Source organism: Chamaea fasciata, unplaced genomic scaffold, assembly GCF_029207755.1.
Source record: "Chamaea fasciata isolate MVZ Bird 193981 ecotype frontalis unplaced genomic scaffold, bChaFas1.0.hap1 SCAF_2, whole genome shotgun sequence".
NCBI lineage: Eukaryota > Metazoa > Chordata > Aves > Passeriformes > Sylviidae > Chamaea > Chamaea fasciata.
Genome location: NW_027094087.1, coordinates 42,507,270 through 42,531,189, shown reverse-complemented (window position 1 = coordinate 42,531,189; position 23,920 = coordinate 42,507,270). Strand labels below are relative to the sequence as shown.

General features: G+C 40.2%; 1 protein-coding gene across 2 annotated transcripts; it reads left to right on the top strand.

Moving 5' to 3' along the window:
• The first annotated feature begins 500 nt into the window (after nt 1–500).
• Nucleotides 501–23,544, top strand: NPAT (nuclear protein, coactivator of histone transcription). Of its 2 annotated transcripts, none has more exons than XM_066175791.1 (18): nt 501–562; nt 3,647–3,765; nt 5,341–5,401; nt 6,843–6,915; nt 7,378–7,421; nt 8,143–8,373; nt 8,886–8,970; nt 10,030–10,162; nt 10,643–10,734; nt 10,818–10,905; nt 12,557–12,653; nt 13,083–13,214; nt 13,975–15,663; nt 16,926–17,041; nt 17,135–17,243; nt 18,270–18,327; nt 20,373–21,534; nt 22,269–23,544. In XM_066175791.1, the coding sequence occupies exons 1-18, from the start codon at nt 526–528 to the stop codon at nt 22,344–22,346; spliced, it is 4,404 nt and encodes a 1,467-aa protein (XP_066031888.1). In that variant the 5' UTR covers nt 501–525; the 3' UTR covers nt 22,347–23,544. The 2 variants fall into 2 exon arrangements, with proteins under 2 accessions (XP_066031888.1, XP_066031887.1); XM_066175790.1 differs by having other exon boundaries at nt 13,080–13,214.
• The last annotated feature ends 376 nt before the right edge of the window (nt 23,545–23,920 follow it).

Genomic DNA, 23,920 nt, shown 5'->3' with positions numbered 1-23,920 from the left:
CCGATCACACAGTTTTCTAACTACCGCATGACGGCCACCTTCACCCGCTACCTGAATTACAGCCGGGAAGCCAGGCGCACCGAATGCCGTGCCTAGCGGAGAGGGGAGCTGGCCGAGGGCTGCGAGGAGCCCCGGCACAGGCGGACACCGAGCGGCAGCCCCGGCCCCCGGCAGCCCCGGGCCGCCGCCCCCCGCGCCCGCAGCCCGTGAGCCGCCCTCAGCACCCGCAGCCGGGGCCGCGGCCGCCCCGCCCGGACCCGGCCCGGGCCCGGCCCCTCACCTGGGCCGGGGCGGACGCAGCCCCGCTCCCGGCGGAGCGGAGCGGAGCGGAGCTGAGCGGGGCTCACGTGTGGAAGAAGCGGCTGCGGGCGGACCTGGAAGCGGATGAGCGGCCGCGGCGGGTTCCGGCGGAAGGGGCCGGGCGCGGCGCTGGCTGGCGGAGTTTCCGCGCCTTCGCCTGGGTGGCGGGGCGGCCGGCTGCGCTCGGGGAGCTGCGCCCGCCCGTGCCCCGCTCCGCCTCGGGCCATGCTGCTGCCGTCCGACGTGGCCCGGCTGGTGCTGGGTGAGTGAGCCGGGAGGGACGGGGGGTTGCACGGGTGAGGCGCGGACCGGCGGCCGCGCAGGGAGGGCTCTGCCGGGCATTGTCAGCCGCCCGAGGCGCGGCGGGACGCAGAGCCGGCTTCGCCCTTGACCCTCGGCAGCGTCTCGTGTCCCCCCAGGCTGGGATTGTCACTGCCGGGGCTCACACCGGGCAGCCCCGGGGCTGGCCCCGCCGCCCTCCGGGCCGGCCTCTGTCGGGGAGCGAGCGCAGCTCGCCCCTGAGGAACTGGGGTCCTGAGGGACCAGGCCGCTCCCTGGCCGTGCCTTGGGCTCGGGTTCTTCACGAGTCCGAGGAAACGTGGTGCTCTCCGGTGCTCACCTGCAGGCCGAGAGCTGCCGAGCGGGGCTTAAACAGTTCCTGGTTACAGGAGGTTCAAGGGTGACCCGAAATCCCAGGGAAGGCTGCCTTAAGGGACAGAGGGGGTTTTTTCCGGCCGTGTTCCGCTTACCTTTGAGTGTGCACTGAAAGTTCAGGCTTGATCACAGTCGGTGGAAAGCACGGCGTGAGTGTGTTCAGGATATTGGCAGCAGACAGTGGATTTTTAAAATGACTTTACGCTTTGGATTATTTGGATCCTGCCAAAGGTGAGCGCAAATCGATGGTAAGCAATAATGTGACCCACATATTTCAGTCCCACACGTAAGTACCTATTGGTACAGGTTGCCAAGATTTCCTGGCGGCCTGCCCTGTGAGATTCAGTTTTCAGGTGTTCACAGTGTTTTAAATCCAAAGCCATTAAAGCCGAATCTCTTCTTTCGTGTTCCCCCAGCACAGTTTATTTTTAAATACTACCTGAAATGTTACTTCCTACTGTCTTGAGAAAAAAGGCTAGTAAGCGATGCAATTTTTTTATTCCTGTGAAGTAACGGGATTTTTTTGAAACTCTACGGACTGTAAAAGAAGAGTTGAAATCATGCAAGTGAGATCTCTCATTGCACTCTTCCAAACAAGATTGGTGAAGGTACAAGTATCCAGGTAGAATGCTTATCTTGTGTGTGTGCTTAGCAGATACTTGCAGACGTAGTACACAATCTTGGCAACGCCCTGTGCATTGAGAATGATCCATCCTCTCTTGTGTCTGTTGTGGCATGGAGCATGCATGATGTCTGGAAAACCTCTGAGCAGCCTAAGGTTGTAGAAGAGGATGTTCCTTGTAACCATTTCTGTTTTCCAATAGGGATTCCTCCTCTGTGAGGCATCTCCGAGTTTCAGTGGGTAAACAGACTTCCCAGTGTGGCTCTTCATCTTTCTTCCCAAGCCCTCCCTCAAAATCTTTCTGGTACTGTGAAGGCTGATGAAGATTTGTTGAAGAAACAAAGCTAAAATGATAAGCTGAGCTCACACACAGGAAAATGCATAAGAACATTTATCTTTTCCTAATTGATAGGGTGAATGTGTACTAAGAGTTAGACGTTTCTTAAGGTAGAACAAAATACCGCGTAATTTGTATACATTAAAACATACATCACGTTTTGTGCCTTTAATTTGATTTTGGCAACCTTAGGGTCCACATACTCATATGTCATTATACAGTGTGTGCACAAGAACTTCGGGCCAGTGGCACAGGCATTTTTTGCCTTTGGAATGCTTTATCACCAGGAAATTGGTGAATGTAAAATGTGCCTGTATGCAAGCATTCCATCATCTTTTGTGGTACTGTAAGAGTAGGTTCAAGAAAGAAAAACTGCAACTTTTTGAGTAAGTGTTGAGGTAAGTTTGATTTTAAGAGCAGTCATACCAGCAGAAATCAGAGCTCCTCTGAGCCTAATACCCCATCTTCCAGCCTGGACAGCAGTGAGATGTCATTGTGTTTACCAGAAATACACTTGCAGCCACTTGTGGTTTGAGATTTTTCTAGGAAAAGGTATTTGAAAAATTAAATAGGATATTCCTTTCTTTTCCACAGGCACTGCTAATGTTTTCTGTCAGATAGGCCTGCTCTAACACTGTGATTAAAGTCACAGTGGTTATTCCCAGCTTGTGTTTAACTTTCAAGTTTGCCTACTTGTTGAAGACATGAACAAGGGCTTGCATGTTGGAAATAGGATTTGTTTTCTTCAGCTCTACTCAGATCTGCTGAAAGATACTTGTTTTCATTTAACTTCAAGGACACATGTTTCTGCAGGCATTTATGAACTGAGGGGGACCATTTTGGGGGTCCATTGAAATAGATAATGTGTGTATATTCTGCATTGTAGAACCAGGCACATGTTTTTTCTTATCTTTAAAACATTCCATGCTAAGCTCTGCTAAGAGAGAGAAGGAAGAAACATTTTCTCTGTGGTTCTTTGTTCTGGAATCCTTCTTTCAGACTGGTCTGTTTCTATGTTTTAGTGTTTAAGGTGTTAAAGCAGGGTTAAAAAGTTTGATTGAAGCAGAACATATTTGATGAGGAATGGAATTTTGGAAAAGAAAACTTTGCCAGTACATTTTCTGTGCTGGTAGCTACTAAGTCTTAGGGTGTAGAGAGCATAATTTGCATCTAGTACAGCTATCCTAAAAGAAAATTACTATAAGTGAGGGGAGAAAAAAAACTTTTTCCATTATAAATTTTTGTACAATGCTAATATTTTTAATAAATCTTATCCACTGTTGCAGCAGCTGTACAGGTTTTACCTGTTTTGAAACAGTACAATGTTTGGGGAATTACTCTTACATAGCAATGCATTTTATTAACAAAGTATTGTAGATTTCCATTGAAGTATCAAATAGGGTGGAGGGTTTGTTTGTCAGATTTCTGAGCCAAGAACTTTTATTTTCTTGTGTGTGCTAAAGATAAACCAAAATGTGTTCATACTGCCTCACTTCCAGTCTTGAATACTTCGTAAATACAGTGTAATTTCATTCTATGTTTTTTGTTCTTCTGAATCTGGTAGAAATCTGTTAAATACCTGGTAGGAACTTATTTTTTGTCAAAATAACATCACTTTCCTTTTCTTATATAGAAATTTTTATCTGATTATTCCAACACTGCAGGCAGCTTTGATACCTATTGAACAAAAGTAGTGGATGAAACAGCAAAATTTTCCATCTGATTTGTTGCAGGCTATTTGCAACAGGAAAATCTTCAAGCTACCTGCCATCAGTTTATTCTGGAAAGCTCAGATTTGAAAGAATATGCAGAGCACTGTACAGAAGATGGTTTTATTCCAGCCTGCTTGCTGGTGAGTTTGTATTTGCAAAGCAGAAAGTTACATTGTCTTGCATCCACAGAAAACAATATCGAGGATTTCTCAGTGTAACAATTAATTCTCAAATGCTGCTTAAAATATATGATATTTGATTTGTTTCTTGTTTTTTTTAATCCTGTGATATTAGCAGTTATTTGGTTTCTAGTGTTTAATCTTACTAAGAAACATTTAAGCATGAAATATGCAAATTGGTTTCAGCATATTATGCTTAGTCTGCCTTACAGCTTTGAGGTTGATTTACAAAAGAGTGTTGTCACAAGGATTTTGTGGATTTCAGGACTACTTTTGTAAATTACTGAAGATCTGTTTCTTACTCTAGACAGAGGAGCCAATAATGTTCCATTTCAGGTATATTATAAATATTTAGGTAAGGCACCTCAGATTTATCTAAGTCTACCAAATTTTATTGACGAGAACTGTGTTCACCCTCCTCTCTGTTCAGTATCATCTGCATTGTTCTGGGTGAAAGGTGGAATTTTGGGTGTGCACAAACAGTGTGTAGCCACATCTGTAGATATGCATGTAGAGCTAGAGCATGATTAGATAGTTTGCATTTTTAACAAATATACAAAATGGAATTTTTACTATACTGTGCAAATTACAGGGTTTCAGTGTTGCGATGTATCAAACTTTTAATGTTTATGTGTGTCTCCTCTTTCTGTTCTGTGTCATTCTTCTAGTATATTAGTTAATTTTATGGTCTAGGATTTTGTCAACAGTATTCAAAATTTGAGGAAGTCTTTTCTGAGATCCAGGGTGCACCTTCTTGATGCACCTATTCAAAGAAAACCATTGAATTTATTTTATTTACAAGTGTTTAGTCATCTGTACTTTGGTGTTAGGGAGTTAAGAACCAAGCTATGGCCGGCAAAAATTAGAAAGCCTAAATGTAAACAGATTCTCCAGATTAATAAAGCTTTTTTATAATCATTCTTTTCTCAGTAGAAGTGTTTTTTCTATTATTCAAATAAAAATGATATCATGGTATCTAAGACAAAATTCTTACTGCAGCTGAAATATTTGTAATAAAGGGCTGTATTTGTCATGTAGAGGTCCCACTAGTAAACAGGACAGGAAGGTACAGCAGATGATAAGTGGTAACTTTAAAATCTTAATTCTCTTTGTGTCACCTAAAATAGGAGGACAAGTCAACATGATAAGAAGGTTAATTTTGCTTCAGACAGAGGTTCCTTCATGTTTGCATCTTAGTGTATGTTGTTTTCCAGTGTGATACACTCTCATTAGTGTGTTGCAGCTGTTGATCATCTAATTTTCATGGTTTTATTCCATAATAAAAAAGGTGAGTGAAGGTCAGACAACTCTAACTACCAGTGTTGTGCCTTGAGAGAACACTACGTTTTGGGTATGTAATAGGATTTTGTTCCACTGATTGCTCTCTACCAAGGACAGTCCCTAGTGCTGAGGGTCAGCATGGTGTAGGCTGCTAAAGAGCTCCTAAAGAACTCCTGAAATATGAAGTGACACAGCAGGTGAAGTAGAAATTCTTGGTGAAGATTCTAAGATCTCTTGGGTTGGTTTTTTTTTCAGTCGCTGTGTGGGAAAAACTTGACGACTATTCTGAATGAATATGTAGCCATGAAAACAAAAGGTAAGCCTTCAGGATGAGGTATTGTTTTATTTTTATTTATCTTTTGTGAACGCCTTGAGGAAGGTGTATGGTCTTAGAGTAATCCCCCATTTATGCTACCATTTGAAGGTTACCATATTACACACCAACAGCCACTGCTTTCAGTGATGAAGGGTAATTGATTATCTTAGTTTGCGTATGCCAGCATATATTTTCACTTCAAGTGTGAGCATTTTTATATCTCAAAAGCATAGAGATGCAATAAAATGTGCAAAGTGTATGGATTTATGCTTGCAAAAATTATACTGTTTATTTTTTATACTATCAACAGGAGGGGGAGGTGCTTATCTCTCTGGTGACCAGCAACAGAATGTGAGAAAATGGAATGCTGTGTCAGGGAAAGTTCACATTGGACCTTAGGAAAGGGTTCTTCACTGAGGGGGTGGTCAGGCAGTGGAACAGGCTCCCCAGGGAAGTGGTCATGGCACTGAGCCCTGCCAGAGTTCAAGGAGAGTCTGGACAATGCTTTTAGTCATGTGGTTGAGAATTAGGTAGCCCAGTGAGGAGCAGGGAGTTAAGCTCAATGATCCTTATGGATCCCTTCCAACCTAAGGTATTCTGTGAAATAGTCAGGAGGAGTCCTATGGTATGAAATATATTTTGTCTCATTTTTAAGACTAACTAAAATAGTTTCAGAACTACTTAATATTTTGTAGGAATACTGTAAGACAGGCTTACAGCATTTGCTGGTTTTGAAAGCAGTTATCAAGCTTCTGAATGTTGCCAAATCTTACAGGTTTTTGATATCTGTTGTATGATCATATTTTAGTGGTGCTTGGTGTTAAAAATCATATATGGAACATTTCTTAACTTTTTTTTCCTTCTACATTAGGTTTGACAGAAATGGTAACTACGACACAGAAGTACTTCCTTTAAAATGCTTTGCACTTAGCATCTTGTAAAACTTAGTAAATTGAACTGTTACTTACCTTTTCCATCACACTTTTAATGTTCCGTGCTTCAAAAAGACCAGATGTTTTTACCTGTTTGGATAATATCATAAAATAAACTTTTCAAGGCCTGTCTGCCAGGTTATAATTTCCCAAGGCACAAAAGTGACTTGGGAATATGAATACCATTTCCAGAAGTGAGTTGAGGTGGTTAGCATGGGTTAGGTTAGCATATGTTTGCTGAGGGGTCAACACCATGTGCAAATTACACCAAGAATTATATTAATTCAGTTTCATCCAGGCTTCTAAACCAGAACTGTATCCATATCAATCAAAAATCTTTAAATTAGCAGTTAGGGCTCTCTAATTAATAGAATATTAAGAAGGCAACCAGACACCTAAAGTTAGATGATGTCTGAAACATTCCACAATAATTATTTTGCTTGTGATTTTACTTTTTTCTCAGCATATATAAGTTTTGGGCATCAATTTCTTTTTATGGTTCATTTTAGAAACAACAAATGAAGTTCCAGCAATGATGTCATCTCTGTGGAAAAAATTAGACTATACACTTTCTCAGATCAGGTAATGTAGTTCTGAAATCAAGAAAAGTAACGTTTCAGTGTAAGAGGGAGTCCCTGTGTTGACCAACTCCCAATATCATTGTATGAGAATGCTTCTGAGAGACAGTGAAAAGGATGAGTATGTGAGAGTTGATAGTTGAGCAGAAGACATTTTAAGGTGGGGCTGGCAGCTAAGGAGGGCATTAGTGTGAGCATGTGGCCTTCCTGTCATAAAACAATACACTATGACTCATTAAGAATCTGATACCTTTGTGGTTACTTGATCAAAAATGAAACAGTAAGCTTCACTTTTAGGATCTGTGACCATTGTTGGAAAGAATAAAAGTAGCAATTAAGGTATTTTCTGAAGGAATGTTTGTTTAGGACCAGACTGACATTAACCATGTGGTAAGTACTGTCACATTGAGTAGCTGAGTGCTTTCATTATGCTCCATTAATTCATGTCACTTGCTTTTTTTTTTAGGAGCATGCAGAATTCAGATTTCAGATTTTCATCTAATCAGAGGAGTAAGTAACTGAGTCAATTCCATGGGATCAGTAGGTTTTATGTTAAATTTGTCAGTTTTGGCAAAAAATAAGTGCCCTCTGCAGCCACCAGTAATGCATGTCTGTTGTCTTCATTGTGGTCTGTGGATTACTGTAATGATCAGGAAAGGAAAATAAGAAAAGCTGAGCTTTTTGCAAGGGGCTAAAATCCTCTATTATAGCATTTTCTCTGCTGAAGAAAACTTTTTGGAAGTTTACATGGTTAAAATGTTTACAGAATGCTGCTTCACTTTTGAAACTGCTGACTTAATTTGTGGTTCATAGATGAACTAAAAACACAGCCAGTCCAATTATAATGCAGTTGGATTTCTGTAGAAGGGGAGCATAAAAACATATTACAGTCCTGTAGCATTTGTTATGTATACAAACATACATCCAACCAAAATACAAAAAACATACTTGTTGTATCTAGAGTTGTTTCTTCCATTACAAAAGCTGAAAGTGAACTCTCAACAAAGAAAAACTGGTTTACTTAAAAATAAGTTTTTCTTGGTAGTATTTTTACTGTATAAGAAAAGAGAGTGTGAAATACAGATAGTAATTGCTCCCAGATTTGAGAGTCGCTGGATTGGGTGGTGTTTAAATTTGGTTGTTTAAATATTTTTAAACAGATTTTGTGTGAATATTGGCAATTTTTTAAAATTCCTTTATCGTGTAATTTTCATCTTGTCTTTATTTCCAGTACGTACAAGAAGTGGAATTGTAGAAATGAAAAGGCAGAGAATGCTTCAGCAGTCAGCTCCTGCAAACTCAGGACTGTTGTCAGTAGCCCATCAGTCAGGGCCGCAGAATTCCTCTTCTGTTGTAGCTCCTCAAGTAATTCACAGGCCAACAATAAATCAAAGCATGCCACAAACAAGACTGAATACACTGCATGTGAACCAGTCACAAACTCAAGAAAACAAGATCAACAGTAAGTTGCAAAAATTTTAAGCTTTTTTGTTTTCCCTGTGAAAAATCCATGGCTATCGATACAAGTTTTCTAACATCAGTTTTCTAATCATCTTCCACCAAAAAGTTCCAGAAAATTCTTGCTTTGTTCCCCAGCTCTCCGGACTGGTTCAGGTGATTAAAAGAAAATAAATGCCCAAAAGAGAGATGGCTCTTGCATACTTGCTTGCCAATGTGAGTTCAGAGATCAGAAGTGCATTAATTTGTGGTTATTCTGTTCTGTGCTCTCACCCTCACCCAAATGATTTGTTTTATCAGATAGGGATGATCCACATTAAGTGGATGTCTATTTCAGGATATGTTTAAAAGGAATGGTCCTCATTTCCATGCTAGTACCAAATTATTTTGTATGACTTTTCAAGAATTGATTGGGACATAGTAAGTAATGTGTAGATCTCGTAGTGCTTTAACAGTGTCACTGGGAAAGGTGTTGGCATCATGACTTCTTTTTTCTGTTTGTTTCCCTCTCTAAAGCAGGTGGTCTCATACACATTCAAGTTCCAACATCACAAGAGCGAAAGCTTCATTCAAACTTGCTTTCTCCAGGAAGGCGGAAAAGGTAAACAGGGATGTGGGTTTGGTTTGGGGTGGTTTTTTTGTTCAATTGTTTAGAAATTAGACAGTGTTCTAAAATGTAGTGTAAATTTTCTTCGGTGCTGGAGGGTTTCAAATGTAAGATCTGCTGAGGAGGGGCCAGTGTTTGATGTTCCACAAAGGAAAATCAAAGAGCCTGACAGTGAACTGATGGGAGGCTACTCATGCTTCTTTGTGTGCACACTGTCTTTACTCCAGTATTAGATATCGGCAAATAATCTCAGACCTGAGACTTGGTATTCCTTCCAAAATGTCCTTTTCAATTTTGAAAATTCTTAATATTGATAAAAATGTGCATTTAACTTTGCAAAACTATTGAATTGAGTAAATTTTGTCAGAAAAATATTAATATTTGCACTAAAAGTTACATGTGAAGAACTTCTCTTACACTAATTTTGCATTTTTTATTCTCTGATTCAAATGTCCGTTTTTCCCTAAGTCTTTCATAATCTGTCTCGATTCTTTTATTTTTAATTTTAATTTTTAATTTTAATTTTTAAGTAATTTTAGGGCCACTGCTGATAGATGTTTTCAGAAGAGCCTACACTGTTTCCTGTAAAAACATTACATTTCCTATTTATCATCTAAATTCTTACAGAACCTAACATTTGTTTCCTTCTTTGAAAATAAGCATTCCTTGAGAGGTCTTTGTTTTCAGTGATAATGCCCAAATCTGATTTTGAGTTGCTGTTAATTAGGATCCATTAGCTGCCACCACCAGTTGGAGTAACGTGGAGTGGAGGGGCAGTAAATGCTGAATAGTGGGCATGGAATTTTGCCAGTTTGCCATTGGGCTGTTTACCTACAATTTCTAACTTTATAGCTTCTGTAAAGGCAGACACAATAGATGCATAAGAGAGAATAGAACAGGCACCAGCTTTTACTGCATTTTCAGTATGTAGTTAATATTTTGGTGATCTTCTGTTTGCTGAGAAGGAAGAGAAGCACTTGATTTACTCACCATTAGGTCTACTGTTTGCAATTTTCTCATTAACTACATCATAAATTTCCTGGAATGTTCCAGTGAATCTCAGAAGAGGAAAAGTATTGCAACATCTGGACCTCTTCCAGTAACTAGAAGTTCTCAAGACTCTGAAGAAGCAGTAGTAGAAAAAGAAACTGAGCCGCTAGAAGAATTAATTGATGGTAACTTCCCAGTGAGTATATCCCTACAGAAGGTATTTACATTTAAGAAACAAATTCAAACACAAGAGAACTAGTCTTTAACATGTTGTTCATCTTGGTTTTTACAGAGGTTACCCTAAGAAGATAAATGTATTGGTTTGTATTTGAACTAGCTCTTGTGTGTACAAAATTCATAAAGTTGACGTGGCTATGTACAGTTTTGTTTTTATTGGTTTATTTGCTTTGCTAAAACACCTGTAGGCTGTCAGAACACAGCAATTCTTTAGAGAATGGAAACCAGAAGACACAATAAGTATTGCTGTACTTTTAGAAGAGTAGAAGTGCAGGAATGTTTTGTGTTGATTTTCATAGCAATGTAATGCAGTCAGAGATGACTCTTTGTTACTCTCCTTGAACTGATTTTTTAAATTATTTTTTACCAGTCAGTGAGAAATTCACATTCCTTTTCTAGTGATGTTAAAAATAGAAACCTGACCGCTTCTGTTTTCCAGCAACTGGTTATTGAAAATGCCAGAGAAAAAATCTTGAGCAACAAATCTCTTCAGGAGAAGCTTGCTGAAAACATTAACAAAATCCTGGGGAGGTAATAAAATGAACCTCTAAACTTCATATGTATTCTTATTTGATTTATTTTTGAGTTTTGAACTAACGATGTATGTGTTGCAGTGATGGCAGTGTTGCTCAGGCCCCTAAACAGACAGACAGTGGTCCCACAGAACAGGAGACTTCAATTGATGAAATCCTGGGACTTCAGGTAATCAGTCATGGGAACTATGCTGAACCTCTGACATCTGAGGATCTTCTCTCCTCTTCCTATCCTTTCTTTTTGTTTCTGCTTGCCAGCTCAGCTGAGCCTCTGCAGGGCCAGCTTCACAGCTTCCCTTGCAGAGGTGTGAACTCTGACCTTGTGTGGTGCTGGGCAGGTTCGAGGAGCTGAGCTGGCAGGACACTGCTGTTCTTCAGGAGCTCATTTTGTGCCACTTCAGCATTCTGAATTCATTCCCAGTGCCTGTCCAAGGCAGCATAAGCATGCAGCAGGGTCGAAGCCAAGGGAGTGGGATTGCTTCTGAAAGTAATTAGATCACACTCAGCATGGATTTAAGAACTCTGTCCCAGGCATCAGTTGCCTGCTTCTCACTCAGTCTTTTGTACCAGTAATTGGCTACCAGCTTCTCACTGGGGGTCTAATCAATAGCCTTTGATAAGAAAACAGAATTTAAAATATCTGGCTGTCTCCAAATACATTTAATCTGATCTGGTTTTGTGATTTGCTCCAAGATAAGCATGGGTCGTTTAGTGTAGCAAGAGAAATTATTTTTGGAGCCTAAGTAATGATGCTTTATCTTCAGATTTAGTATTTTCTTCCTTTTGGAAGAGATGTGCATTCTGCTTTTACAAATTAAACATAATTATGGTGTTCTTCATTCTTCCATAAGCCTCAAGGTGACAATCAGAATTTAAAAGGACTTTTGATGAGGGAAATGACAATCTTCACAGCCCTCATGAAAAAGGAGAGTAGAGGCAGTTCCCTGTTTATGAAGTAGAGGTGTCTGATTTACAAATGCTCTTCTTCTGTTGCTTGGTGATTTTAGGTCAGTTGTTAAAATACAGAGCTAAAAAGCTGTATTCCATTCTTCTAAGCAGAAATAAAGCAGCTTCTTGGTTTGGTTGGAGTTGCTGAGACAAAATCAAGATTATGACATGGAATAGCCACCCTTTAAACCGCCGTATCAAAGGTTGGAGAGTGCTTAGAGGGTCTCCAGAAAGGCAGGAGATACTTTGTATTTAATCACTTGAGTATGTAGTGGCTACTCATTTTATTCCTGGGCTGCCACAGAACAAGTCAGCTTGAATTAGGATCCTTGGAGCACCATCCCGTGTAGCTGTGCTTTCCAAATGGCTTCCACACAGAAGTAGTTGGAGGCTATATTATAGAAGATGTAATGAAGTATATGAAATAAAACTTCCATTTGCTTAGTTCTGGCTTCTAGATATATATTCAAACCTAAGAAATTAGGATTAATTTGGGGCTTTTTTTTTTTACCAGTGGCTTCATTGTATGGGCTCACAGTATCCATACCACGTGCATAAGCTTCCAGTGTAGTCTGAGATTTAGTCCTCCTTTTTGGTTAGTGCTGGCCATTATGCAAAGAATGGTGGGAGTAATGTCTCACAGACATGTTTGGGTTTTGGAGATCTTTATTTCTTAAACTTCAGTCACTAAGATTTTTTTAACAGACATTATATTTGTGGCAGAAATGTACCCAGCATTAGTCTTTGTTTCTGTGCTGAGCAGAAGTAATAGAACTGAAAATTATCTGAAAAGAAAACAATCCTTGTCTGTTTTTCCTTTTCAGTTCTGGAAGTAACTGTCTGACAGTTCTGTGTATCATGTCTTTTCTCAGGGTGAAATTCATATGTCAGAAGAGGCTATCCAGGACATTCTGGAACAGACAGAATCAGATCCAGCTTTCCAGGCTCTGTTTGACTGTTTTGATTATGGTAGGCTACATTGTACTCAGTTGTACTGTTACTGTAAAGCATCCTCAATGATGAGCTTTACCAAGCATTGCTTGACAAAGCAAAGGAATTCAGCAGGCCTCTTGCAAGAGAAGTGGCATTGGTCTGCCTTAATACAGAATTAGATTCTCAGTTATAAAGTTTAAACACAGCTCTTAAGTACAGCATTTCCCTGTGGCTGCTACTCTGGGTTTGTGCTAGCTCAGTGATTGTTTTATTGCTGTTATTTTAGACTCTTCAGGTCTGAAGGATGATAGTTCATACTTGTTTGCTGTTGTAAAATTTTCAGGGGTATCCTCACAATAACCATAAGGAGATCTTTACACTGTGATTCGTTTAAAAGGTAGTGATAACATAGATATTTGGAAAATGACATATTTAACCATTCTTCATGCTTTATTTTGAAAGTAGGAAAGAGCAAGGTAAACAGGAACTTACCTGCTGGTATTTCTGGTCGGAATGGAGTAGAAAACGAAATCCTGGTGGGTGATGATAGCCTGGAAACATTTGGAAGTTCTTTAGGAACAGAAGAAACTAACAGATGTAGGTTTTGTTGTTTTTTCTCTTAAAATTCCTCTGTTAACTTTTCATTATGAAAATATTTTCAGACAGTTTGTACATTTCAGAATTGTTTTTCACTGTTAATATCCATGTGGACATTTTCGTTGCATGAACATTTACATACAGATATATCTGGTCTGTTACAAAGTTACAATCTATTAGATTTAACAGTAGTCCCATCAATGTACTTAAAAGTTGTACTTGATAAGCTCCTTAATGCAAGCAGACTGTCAATAAGTGGATGCTTTGCAGTATCCACTGTGGAACGTATAAAGAGAATATTTTGCATCTAACGATATTAATCTTCTATCTCTATTCTGTAAAGTGTCTGTTCATCAATACACAAAAAGAGTCATACTCTGGACAAAGGAGATATTAGTCTGTCTCAACCATTCTTAACAATAGTCCATGAGTAGCAGGTATTTAGTGAAAGTATATGAGAAGTAGAACCAAGAGGTTTTTATCATTATGTGGTTTTTGTGCGTCTGGAAATCTGATGTGGTGACCTGAGTTATTTACATGTTACATGTGTACTTATTAGTAATGTACAAACTGATCTTCCAGATTATCTAGTGTATGTATGTTCCATATATATATATTCTGCTCAACTAGAATGTAAGGATGAGTAACATTATTCCCACTTGAAGCAGTTTTCATGTGAGCTGATAAGTTATTTCTAAAATGCTCTAAAAGGACCGTCTGTTCTAATAATTATGGAACTAGTTTATTCTGTCTTTTACAGGTGATAATTTGAGAGAACCATTATCCTGTAAAGGCTTTCAGTTAGGAGAAGCATCATGTGCCTTGAAGACCAGCATTAATGATGATGATATGGCTAAGAAAAATCCAGCCAGTGAACTGCATGAAAACTGTAGAGCAGGGAAGCAGACTGAAGTACTTCCAGCCATTACCCCTGAACACATTAGAGAGCTTGAAATTGCCTTTGACTCAGTGTCTGGTTTGACTGAACCTAACAAGAGACCGAGTTCTGGCAGCAAATGTAATGAACACTGTGCAGACACTTACGTTACAAAAGAGTCATCTACGTTAGTATCTGAAAGTGAGAGTGCTATGGAAATTGAAAAAGGCCCACCAAGTCATAGTTCTCAAATTAGTCCTAATTTAGAATATGGTCATTCTGGTACTCCACAGATTCCTTTGATTTCAGTGGCAGAGGAAACTATAGCTGGTGAAAACAAAACTGATTCCAGAAGTAAATGTCCATTATCACCAGATACATCACTGTCTGAAAAAAGACTTCCTGGAAGCCCTTCTGATGGGAGCCCTGGCCACAGTGCACTGCTGAGAAAAAACAACTCGTCCATTTCTAGCCCATCAGCAGATGCAGGAAAAGAACAGGCTGTAAACAGTGATCCAGCTGCCTTGCCTGCTGTTTCACAGGAGAACTCCAGCCACCCCTCTAACCATCAAAACCAGAGCACACAGGCAGACTGCGCTGCGGGATCTGCCGTGGACATCACGGACCTTGATAAAACAGAGTTGCAGCTTGAAGTTGTTGATACTTCTAACAAAACTTACTCAAAGGATCAGCATACACTTGATAAGCCTTGTAAGAAAGATTTTAATCTCCCTTCAGGACTGTCAAACACAGAGGGTACACAAGGGGAGATGCAAGAACCTTCATCTTCTACAAAAGTAGACACTGATAACTTATATTTCTCTGCTGGTGATAATGCATGTACAGACATTTCTGTAGTATCCACTGAAAACAATCTTACTACCTCTGAAATATGCCATTCTCCTCTCCCTGAAACTGCATCCTCAACAGATGAGTCTGGTATTGAGGCCAAAAGTATAAGCAGTGTGTCTTCTAGTAGTCAACCAATGGACGTTGATCCTTCTAATATAATGTCCCTCAAGATCATCATCAGTGATGATCCATTTATTACATCAGACACGGAGTTAAACAATGCTGTTTCCAGCATCACCGGAGAAAATTTGCCTACTATCATATTGTCATCTCCAGCCAAATCCCCAACTAAAACTACAGGCCTGCCCAAATGTCTGACTTCAGAAGACACAGAAAAAAATGTGGATTCAGCTCTGACAGAGCAGAATCTTCTTGTGCTTAGACCAAAGGATCCTGTGGTCACCTCGGTTAACACTCAGAATGAAGACTGCACTGGCTTTTCAGTGGCAGGTTCAACTCATCTTTCCAGCGAGGGGGGATTTATACAGTTGATGCCAGCCACAAGCACAGCTTTTGGGAATTCAAGCAACCTTTACATAACCTGTATGACTGATCCAGCAACCTTGGGTGCAGCTGTAACACCATCAAATGTAGTTGTATTGCCTGGCAGTTCTATGCCACTGGCTTCCCAAGCTCCAGCTGTACAACAGTTGCGGACTCCTCCCAGATCCAGTAATACATTTCCAGCAAATCAGACTGTCTCCCCTAACTTCCCACAGGGTAATCTCATTTCTAGAAAATTACTGGAAATGTGGTGTTTTTACAGTGGGTTTGTTATTTTTGGTTTTCCCCTAAGTGCATTCAAAGTAAACAATTTTTAAAGTGCTCTGTCTGCCGCTTGAAACTATCCAGGAGTTACTTTTTTGTTTTTGGTGTATTAGTTGCTAGTAGAAATGAAATAAAACTATCAGAAGCCATTGATCAGACTGCTTTGAGTGAAAAAAAAAAAAAGTCTCATATTTCAGGAGCTTAAATTATGTCATTTTTGCAGCATTAGATGTAGGAATCATATTTTGGTTTACGCTGGGAAGCATTCCATTACTTTGGCTAAATAAAACACGTTTTTATTTTAATGAGATTCCTGTTATAAATGGAATGCTTTGTGTTATAGGTATCCATATTTCGTGTAGATAACTGAGTAGGTTTATCTAGTCCTTCCCAAATCACTTCCTTGGTTTTGTTTCATTTTTCAAAACCTAGTCTGCATTAGAAGTACATTTAAGTAAATATGAAAGTATAACATTTTCTTCCATGATTTAAAATCTGGTACAAGCATTTTTATTACTACAGTAATAAAAAAAATTGAGTGCTTTTTGAAATGAAAAAAACAACTACAAACCAGCTGTAATCACTACATTTAGATTTCTTTCAAAAACTAAGAACCTTTTACAGTTACCTTTGAATTTCTGTGTGTAGTCATTTCAGTGAGGTCAGAGGCCAGTGCAATCAGAGACCAGTACGTGCAAGGTCTCAGGGTGACAGCTTTTCTGTAATTAGGATTTCTTCACGCAACTGTTCCTTCAATGCTTTTTTCATAGAGAGAGGAACAGTTTTCTTTCACTTTTGAAAATATTCTTGCACTTTGAATTAATATGCTAGGATAGTTTCCATATTTTGTAATTCCCACATATCTGGCTGCTAAATAAGATATTTAATGTTACTTTTACTGGTTTTTATGAATCACTTCAATTTAATGTTTACATGTTAAGATAGGTTTATCATATTTCAAGCTTTATTTTGAGCTACCTCTTGCAAAGGAAAACAGACTTGAACTAAATAATCCCTTAGAAACTAAAACTGGCACTTACCCTGTTTTCTAGTAGTGAACTATAGCAAGGACAGTAAAATTTTTCTAAAAATCAGGGCTTTTCTTGCCACAGGTTTTGACCCCACATAATTTTAAGAAATCATGTCTTGAAGCTTTTCTTTTCACTGAAGTATTTTTAGTTTCTTTACAATCTTAACAGTTTGGTATTTTTTAGGATCTGCCATTATAATTGCATCTCCAGTGCAGCCAGTTTTGCAAGGAATGGTGGGAATGATCCCTCTCTCCGTTGTGGGACAGAACGGAAATACGTTCTCAGCACCTGCCTGCCAGGTAGCACATCTCAAATAAAGGTTTTGAGAATTAAAGCTGCAGTGATAAGAAATGGTTTGGTAAATTGTAAGAGAATATTTTGATTCTTTCGAGGTTCTTCACATGCCTGTGGCTAATCCAGTGTGCAACGGAAGTGTGCCAAAGCTTCCCATCCCTCCCAAATCACAGAAGATTCCTGGAGCAAGAAACAAGACTAATACAGGTACCTGCCTTGTGTTGAGAGGAGCGGAAGAAAAGCAGAGGGTTTTAAGGACAAGTCAGTTATAAGTAAAAAAATTTTTCTCAATATCTCTGCTTCTATTCCTGGCAGCTGCTGGGCTGTTTTGAGAGAGGTCTGTACCTACTGTTAGTGACTCTTGGTCAGTTTTCAGAGAACTTGCAGCATATAACACAATTCCAGTTTTGGCATCAAGCTTACTTCCAAAATGTAATGCTTCAAGGCTCTCATGAAGTTTTATAAGTTTACTTTTCTTTATGTTTCTGGTTATTTTTTCATCTTGTTGGTGTTAAGTAGTTTACTGCTGCCATTGGAACCAAGCCACATAGTAATGAAGATATTAGAAGAGTCAGGAGTTCTAAAAATTTATTAAGGAAAAATATATTTTAGAAGTGTTGCATATTTTGTAGAAAAAATGCACTCTACTGTGTTTTCCTTTTGCCCTTTCAGGGCAATATGCTTCTGTATATTCCTTTCATTGAGACCTTGCTTCTTTATATAGTTAATTTAACAAGACTGGAGTTATGTTCATTTCCCAGTGTTGGAAAGAGGTAAAGAAAAACAATTGAAAATAGAAACATTGAGTAATAAGGACAACTTGTGCTTTAGCCTGTCTGCCTTTTTAAAAAAGAGTAGGCTTACACATAAAAATGAAAATAGAATGAAATTTCTAATCAAGATAAAAGCTAGGATTGTATAGTAGCTTGTATTCTGGTTTGCTGATGGATAGCTGAGAGTTCCCTGGGTTAATTTCCTTCTACTTGGATATCCCCACTGCATATTTTTAAGTTCAGGATAGTTTTTTTTGTCCTGGAGAGCTGTGTATTATTTAAGTGCAGACAGTAAGCTTCTTTGTTCTTTGCTAGTCTAATAATTAGTAAAGTTTAAAGTTACAAAATACTGCAGAGTTTGTTGCTGGGTTTTTCTCTATTGGTTCTCTGTCAAGTGAAATGACATTGTACTGTGAAGTTATTTACCTGTCATTCATTCATACTTCATGTGTTGTTCCAGGAAAACTGGTACCAAATGTAGCTGAGCCTTTGAACCATACCAATCCTCGAGCACAGAGGTCAGTAGTGCTAGGTATTGAAACTTGCTTTCTTTCTCCTGTCGTGAATTTCTTCATCCAGTATTGTTGAGGAGAGGAGCTGGTTTTTAGTAGTGGCATAAGCAGTGCCCCCTTTCCTGCTGCCTGTCTGCTAGGAGTATTGATACAGATGTGTGCTGGGAGTGGTGCAGCCTGTGCTAGAATTGTCTTGTCACTGTTCCTGTGTTAATTTTGTATAGCTTTGTCTTTATTTTCTCCTGTCTCAACTGTCAAATAAAAATGGTTAGGGCAGAGTCTAAGCTAGGAGAATTCCCTGTTACATTTACTGGGATATTTAAATGACTAAAAACTTTGTTTTTTCTTTTCAGGTGAGTGGTTTTGTAGTGTACTATCATTGCCCTTACCATTCTCTGACACAAATCCAGTAGTTTATTTGACTGGGTTCTGCATCTGTGTTTCAGCTGTGTGGATTAGAACACTGCTTAGTCATTTAAAAAGTGAGAACTGAATGCAAAGATGGTGAGGACAACAGCATGCTAACTTTATATTGATGAACATAACTTAATTTCTAATTGGGGGAGGTACTAGTTTTCTGTTGGGCAAATGAGAGAAGGAAGCAATGCTGCAGTAGTAACTCTCCTTATCATTAATGGACTTCTGAAAGAATGTTGGAACAAGCAAAAGAGTGTAGGAGGAGATCGGAAGTTCAATTTAAGTATTAGAGGTGAAATGATCTTTTATTGTAAAAATAGCACCTACTTTAAAAAATTTACCTATTTAGAATTCACTTAAAATGCTGGAAAGGTGGAGATAAAACAGGAACATTAAAGTCAACTTATTAAAAAATCCCAATCATATATCAAGTTACGCCAAATACGTGCATGCAAAAAGTACTGATTTTTTAAAAACCACAGAAGTAAGATCTTGGACAATACCACTTCAATAATTCAGCTTTCTGTTAACTTCAATTGATCTCTTACATGCATGTTTTGCATTGTAAAAAGAGCAAAATTTCCCCTGCAAAGAGCTGTAAATTCTTATTTCTATTTTCTACCTTCTGTCTCATCTCAAACTTAATGGAAAAAAACCAAACTGCTACCACTCACACCTTTTCTACCATTTCAAAGGAGCCCAAGTTAGCACCCCAACCACTTGACTTTTCCTCTTAGAAATCATAGAGACTTATCTGCAGGGAGACAGTCTTGCAGGCATAGATGAATTAATGCTGAAGCTTCTCTTGGAAATGCAGTGTAAGCCAGGCAAAGGGCACAGACACAACAGTGGTCTGAGCCGACAGAGCACAAGCATTCTTCTTTCCACGGTGCAGTGGTGGCTTTTTCACATGAATGGGGCTGGTTCTCAGGTGGACACCACACCCCAGGGAGTTTGGATGTTGTTGTTCAGATGCCCACTGGAAGCTTTTTGTCTTGCTCAGTATCCCGCCACGCACAGCAAGTGCAAAGGGAAGAGTACATGGCACGCACATGATTACATTGTCCAAAATATTCTGGCAGCCTCTTAGGAATTTCAGCTCCAAGGACTTCCAGAGCCATAAGTAGGATTCTGAGATGGACTGTCCTGTCCTAAATGCACTCAGTTTCTTTTTGAAGTGAACTACCAGCATCCACAAATATTCCAAGGTAAAAAAGTTCCCAGGTTTAGTTACATGCAGTGTCCAGACCTTGTGTTTTGAACCTAATATGAGTGTTATTTGATGCCCTTAGTTTTTCTACTGGAAGGTACAGCAGATAGTTTCCTCTTTGTGGGCTTTCTTTACAGAACTCTGTTGCATTTCCCCTCAGTGACCTCTCTTTCCAGGCTGAAGAGCCCCAGTCTACCTGATCGTTCAGTATACAGACTCTGTTTCATCCCTCTTTGCCAAGAAGGCTCTTCTGAGCTTTCTGCAGTTGTCATTCCTTACTCTTGGTCTTTACCTGTTGATGAAACACTTGTATTTAGGATGGAGAGAGCTTTTTAGAGGGATGGGTGGGGACTTCCAGCCAGCTGAAATTAAGTTGCCTAGTAAGAATAAACATGTCAATGAAATGTTTTCATCTTGTTTCCAGGCCTGGAAATTGGGACAAGCTTACCAGTGCAGAACCAGGAAGGAAAGTGGAAGAGAACTTACCTGTTGCATCAGCAGAGAGCACAAGCTCAAATTCAAGACAGAGTGAGAGTCACAGGAGAGTGCTTCGCTTTGATAACCTCCTACCCATTCCGGGAGGAAACACCCAAATTCAGGCTACTAAGAGTTCATCCCAGAAGGAAAGAAACGAAAACCCTTTATTTGCTGTCGACTCAGCATCCTCCTCTGCAAAGGCACAGGTACCGAAGAGAGACAAAGAAAAAACATTGCCCAGAATTCTGTGTAGGCCAGAAGTCAGTAGCAACAGAAGCACGTCTGCGAAGGAGCCACAGCCCGAGCGGAAGGCGGCGACTGCAGGGCTTTCATCAGATCCCTTCCACAAGACAACGGCAAACAAAGAAAACGAGTTACGAAGGGATAGTGATGAGAAGCAGAAGAACCAGGACACCGCCAAACTCTCCAATGGCCAGCAAGGCGTTGCCCCGTGGAACGAGAAGACGGTGCCTTCGGTCCAGGAGCTGAATAAGAAGCAGGGGTCACTGTCGAGTGGGGCTGGCAATGGCAAATCATCCGTGTCTGTTCCTTTGTCCTCCAAGGAGCCGAAGCGAGAACCCGCTAAAGCTTCCGGCCAAGGCCTCGGCCTGTCCAGCCCATTCAGCAAGCAGTGTGTGGAGATGCTGCAGGACATTCAGTGGCAAAGCCCCGCTGGCAAGACAGCTGAAAACGGCGAGTTGCCAGTGCCCCGGACGCCATCGGGAGTTGGGGACCGGCACGCAGACGACACCACGGACAGTGTCCGCACACCAACGTGCCGGCGCTTCAGCGAGGACAGTGCCACGCCGCGCATCATGGTGCCGCCCGCCACCCCCGACCTGCCCGCCTGCAGCCCGGCCAGCGAGACGGGCAGCGAGAACAGCGTCAGCATGGCCGCACACACCCTCATGATCCTGTCGCGGGCTGCCATCGCTAGGACCAGCACCGCCACCCCCCTCAAGGACAACACCCAGCAGTTCCGGGCTCTCAGGAGCACCGTAAAGAAAAGGAAACTGGAGGACTTAAATGAGGGGGAGAGAAACTCTCGTTCTGCAAATAGAAAAGACCTTCAGAGCTCTCCAACACCATCAAAAAAAAAGAAAATGAAGGCAAGTACAAACATCTACTTCTTTTAATTAAAATTCAAAATATATATTAGGTATCTTGGTGTATACTATTTTAATGGAATGGTTCAGGGATGCTAGTGCAAATCCCTGACATCCTATTTAGATTAACCAGTTTTTCCAGCTTTGCCTCTTGAGCGTACCCTGAACTAAGCCTTCTTAAGACTGGTTTAGTCTTCAGGTACCCACAAGTAACTCCTACTAACCCTCTAAACAGACAGCAGTGACAATGACATTTTTTCTCCTGAAACACTGAATGACTTTCTAAGTTTCTAGGTGGAATGCAAGAATTAAGCCATACTCAAAGTAGGCCTTACTAGAATTCAGGCTGTTCTTGCATCCTTGTTCAGTACCATGAGTGATACTCCCAGTCTCAGTAGTGTGCAGCACCGTGCCTTTGACTTGAGGATTTAAGGGCAAATAGAAAAAGTGTGAGAGAACAAAAGGTATCTTTACATGTAAATGGACGTATATAACCAAAAAGGAGTATAACTTTGTAATTCCCATACTTAGTTTTGGCATGCTCCTGAAACACCGGGACTGGAAATTGCTCTATTCCATGGAGAGGGGGCACGTGGCAGTGTCTGAGTGCTGGGGCAGATTTGTGCAAGAACAGCTACAAAGTGGATTGAAGGATGAGGAAGAAAGGAATGGTTGCAGGCTCTTCAGTTCCCCAGGTTCTTTGTATTTAACACAGTTGTTACTTTCCTCTCCTACAGAAAAAGAAGCTCCCAAACTCTTTTCCAGCAGGAATGGATGTGGACAAGTTCTTGTTGTCTTTGCATTATGATGAATGAACATAAAGAAGTTCAAGTGGAGCCATCTGAAGCTCAGTGGAGTGGTGCTGAGGATTTGTGTGGGAAGAGAAGTTAACTCTAAAGGGCAAGTTGCACTTTCAGTGCACTGAAGTTTCACTTTATAGTAAAGTCATGCTGTTTCTGAAGCAGGTAGCAAAGTGTAAATAATCATTGAGTTGGTATATGTTTATTTTTGAAAAAGCACTTGCATAATTATAGAGCCATTTAAATTGCAAAATTGTAAATTTGTATAAATGAAATGTAAGAAAGATTGTACATTTCCCGCTAGACCACGTTGTCTGTGTTCTGCTGCTTTCTCTACTTACCCTCGGAAGCGCTCAGCCGGTCTGTGAAAAGGTGCTGTCTGTCCCTCACCACTCAAACACGGGACAGCTGCCCTGGCCACATCTCATTGTTCTGGTGAATCTGAAAGGGACTGAAATACTCAGCTCTAACTGGCTTGTGCTCAGCCTCTCGTTTTGTAACTGTCAAACCCGTGTTGTAAGGCTTTGAACAAAACAGCAAAAATACCAATAGCTAAACATCAGGCCAGTAAAACCTCAGAAAGTGTTTCTCAGCTGGTGAAGCTTTTCCCAGCCAGTGGTTCAGATAAGAACTTTATTTTGGACAGGCCTCTTCTGTTTACAGTATTTGCTTCATAGGAAGTCATTCGAATGCAAAAGCTGTTGTCAAGCAGTGTACTTTTATGAATACTTCAGCTGAAGCAACAGCTAAACAAGAATTACTGTGTGTTCTAATGCAAGAGTCAATTCCCTCACCTTTCATTTTTACTGCTGAGTTCTACTACCTAACTTAAATTTTCAGCCAGACATGGAAAAATTAGCATTTGATTTTTCTGTTTAACATAGAGGTTGTCACAGCTATTGCACAAACTCTCCAAAACGGGTGCAGGAGGAGCTCAGCCTACATTTTGCTGAAGGAGCACACCTTGCTCCCAAACTGCAGAATTTTCTCTACTCTTATTTCTTCCTTTATTCTCAAATTGTTGATGTCTTAAAAAAAAAATTGCAAGTTTTCTTGTAAGAGATCTGTACAGCAACAGGGCAATGTTTCAGGTAGAATACAAGGATTCCTAAGGAACCAAGATTATGCAGTAGATGTTTATATTAAACCCATCCAATAACTAAATACTGCATAGCATTTACAGCTTGAATAAATATTTTTGTTTTAATAAAAAGCTGTGTCTTGCTTAATATTTTTAAGTCCACTAAACAGTGTTGTAGGTACTGAATAGAAAAGTCCTGTTGGTCAGTTGTTTTTGAAGACAAAGAGTCCAATATTAAACACTGAGTTCTAATAAGAATTGTCAGAGGGACTAGGGCAGGCAAGCACAAAAATTGTCTTAGGCATAAAATGCTTAATAGTGATGGTGACGTTTAAAATTAATGTAACTCTTGCCTGGGGCATCCACTACCCACCATAATGTTTCAGCTGAGGCACTCTGGTACTACAGATGTGAATTATCCATTCACTTTCATAGGAAAAAGTATCTTCAGCACCAAGCTGCTCTCAATACAGCAAATAATTTTTAGGAGAAAACAGCCATTTCCAGT

Coding starts and splice junctions, on each gene's coding strand:
- NPAT (XM_066175790.1), top strand. CDS start 526: ATGCTGCTGCCGTCCGACGTGGCCCGGCTGGTGCTGG. Junction 10,163..10,642: donor TAATTGATGGTAACTTCCCA/GTGAGTATATCC, acceptor TCTGTTTTCCAG/CAACTGGTTATTGAAAATGC. Junction 10,906..12,556: donor ATGAAATCCTGGGACTTCAG/GTAATCAGTCAT, acceptor GTCTTTTCTCAG/GGTGAAATTCATATGTCAGA.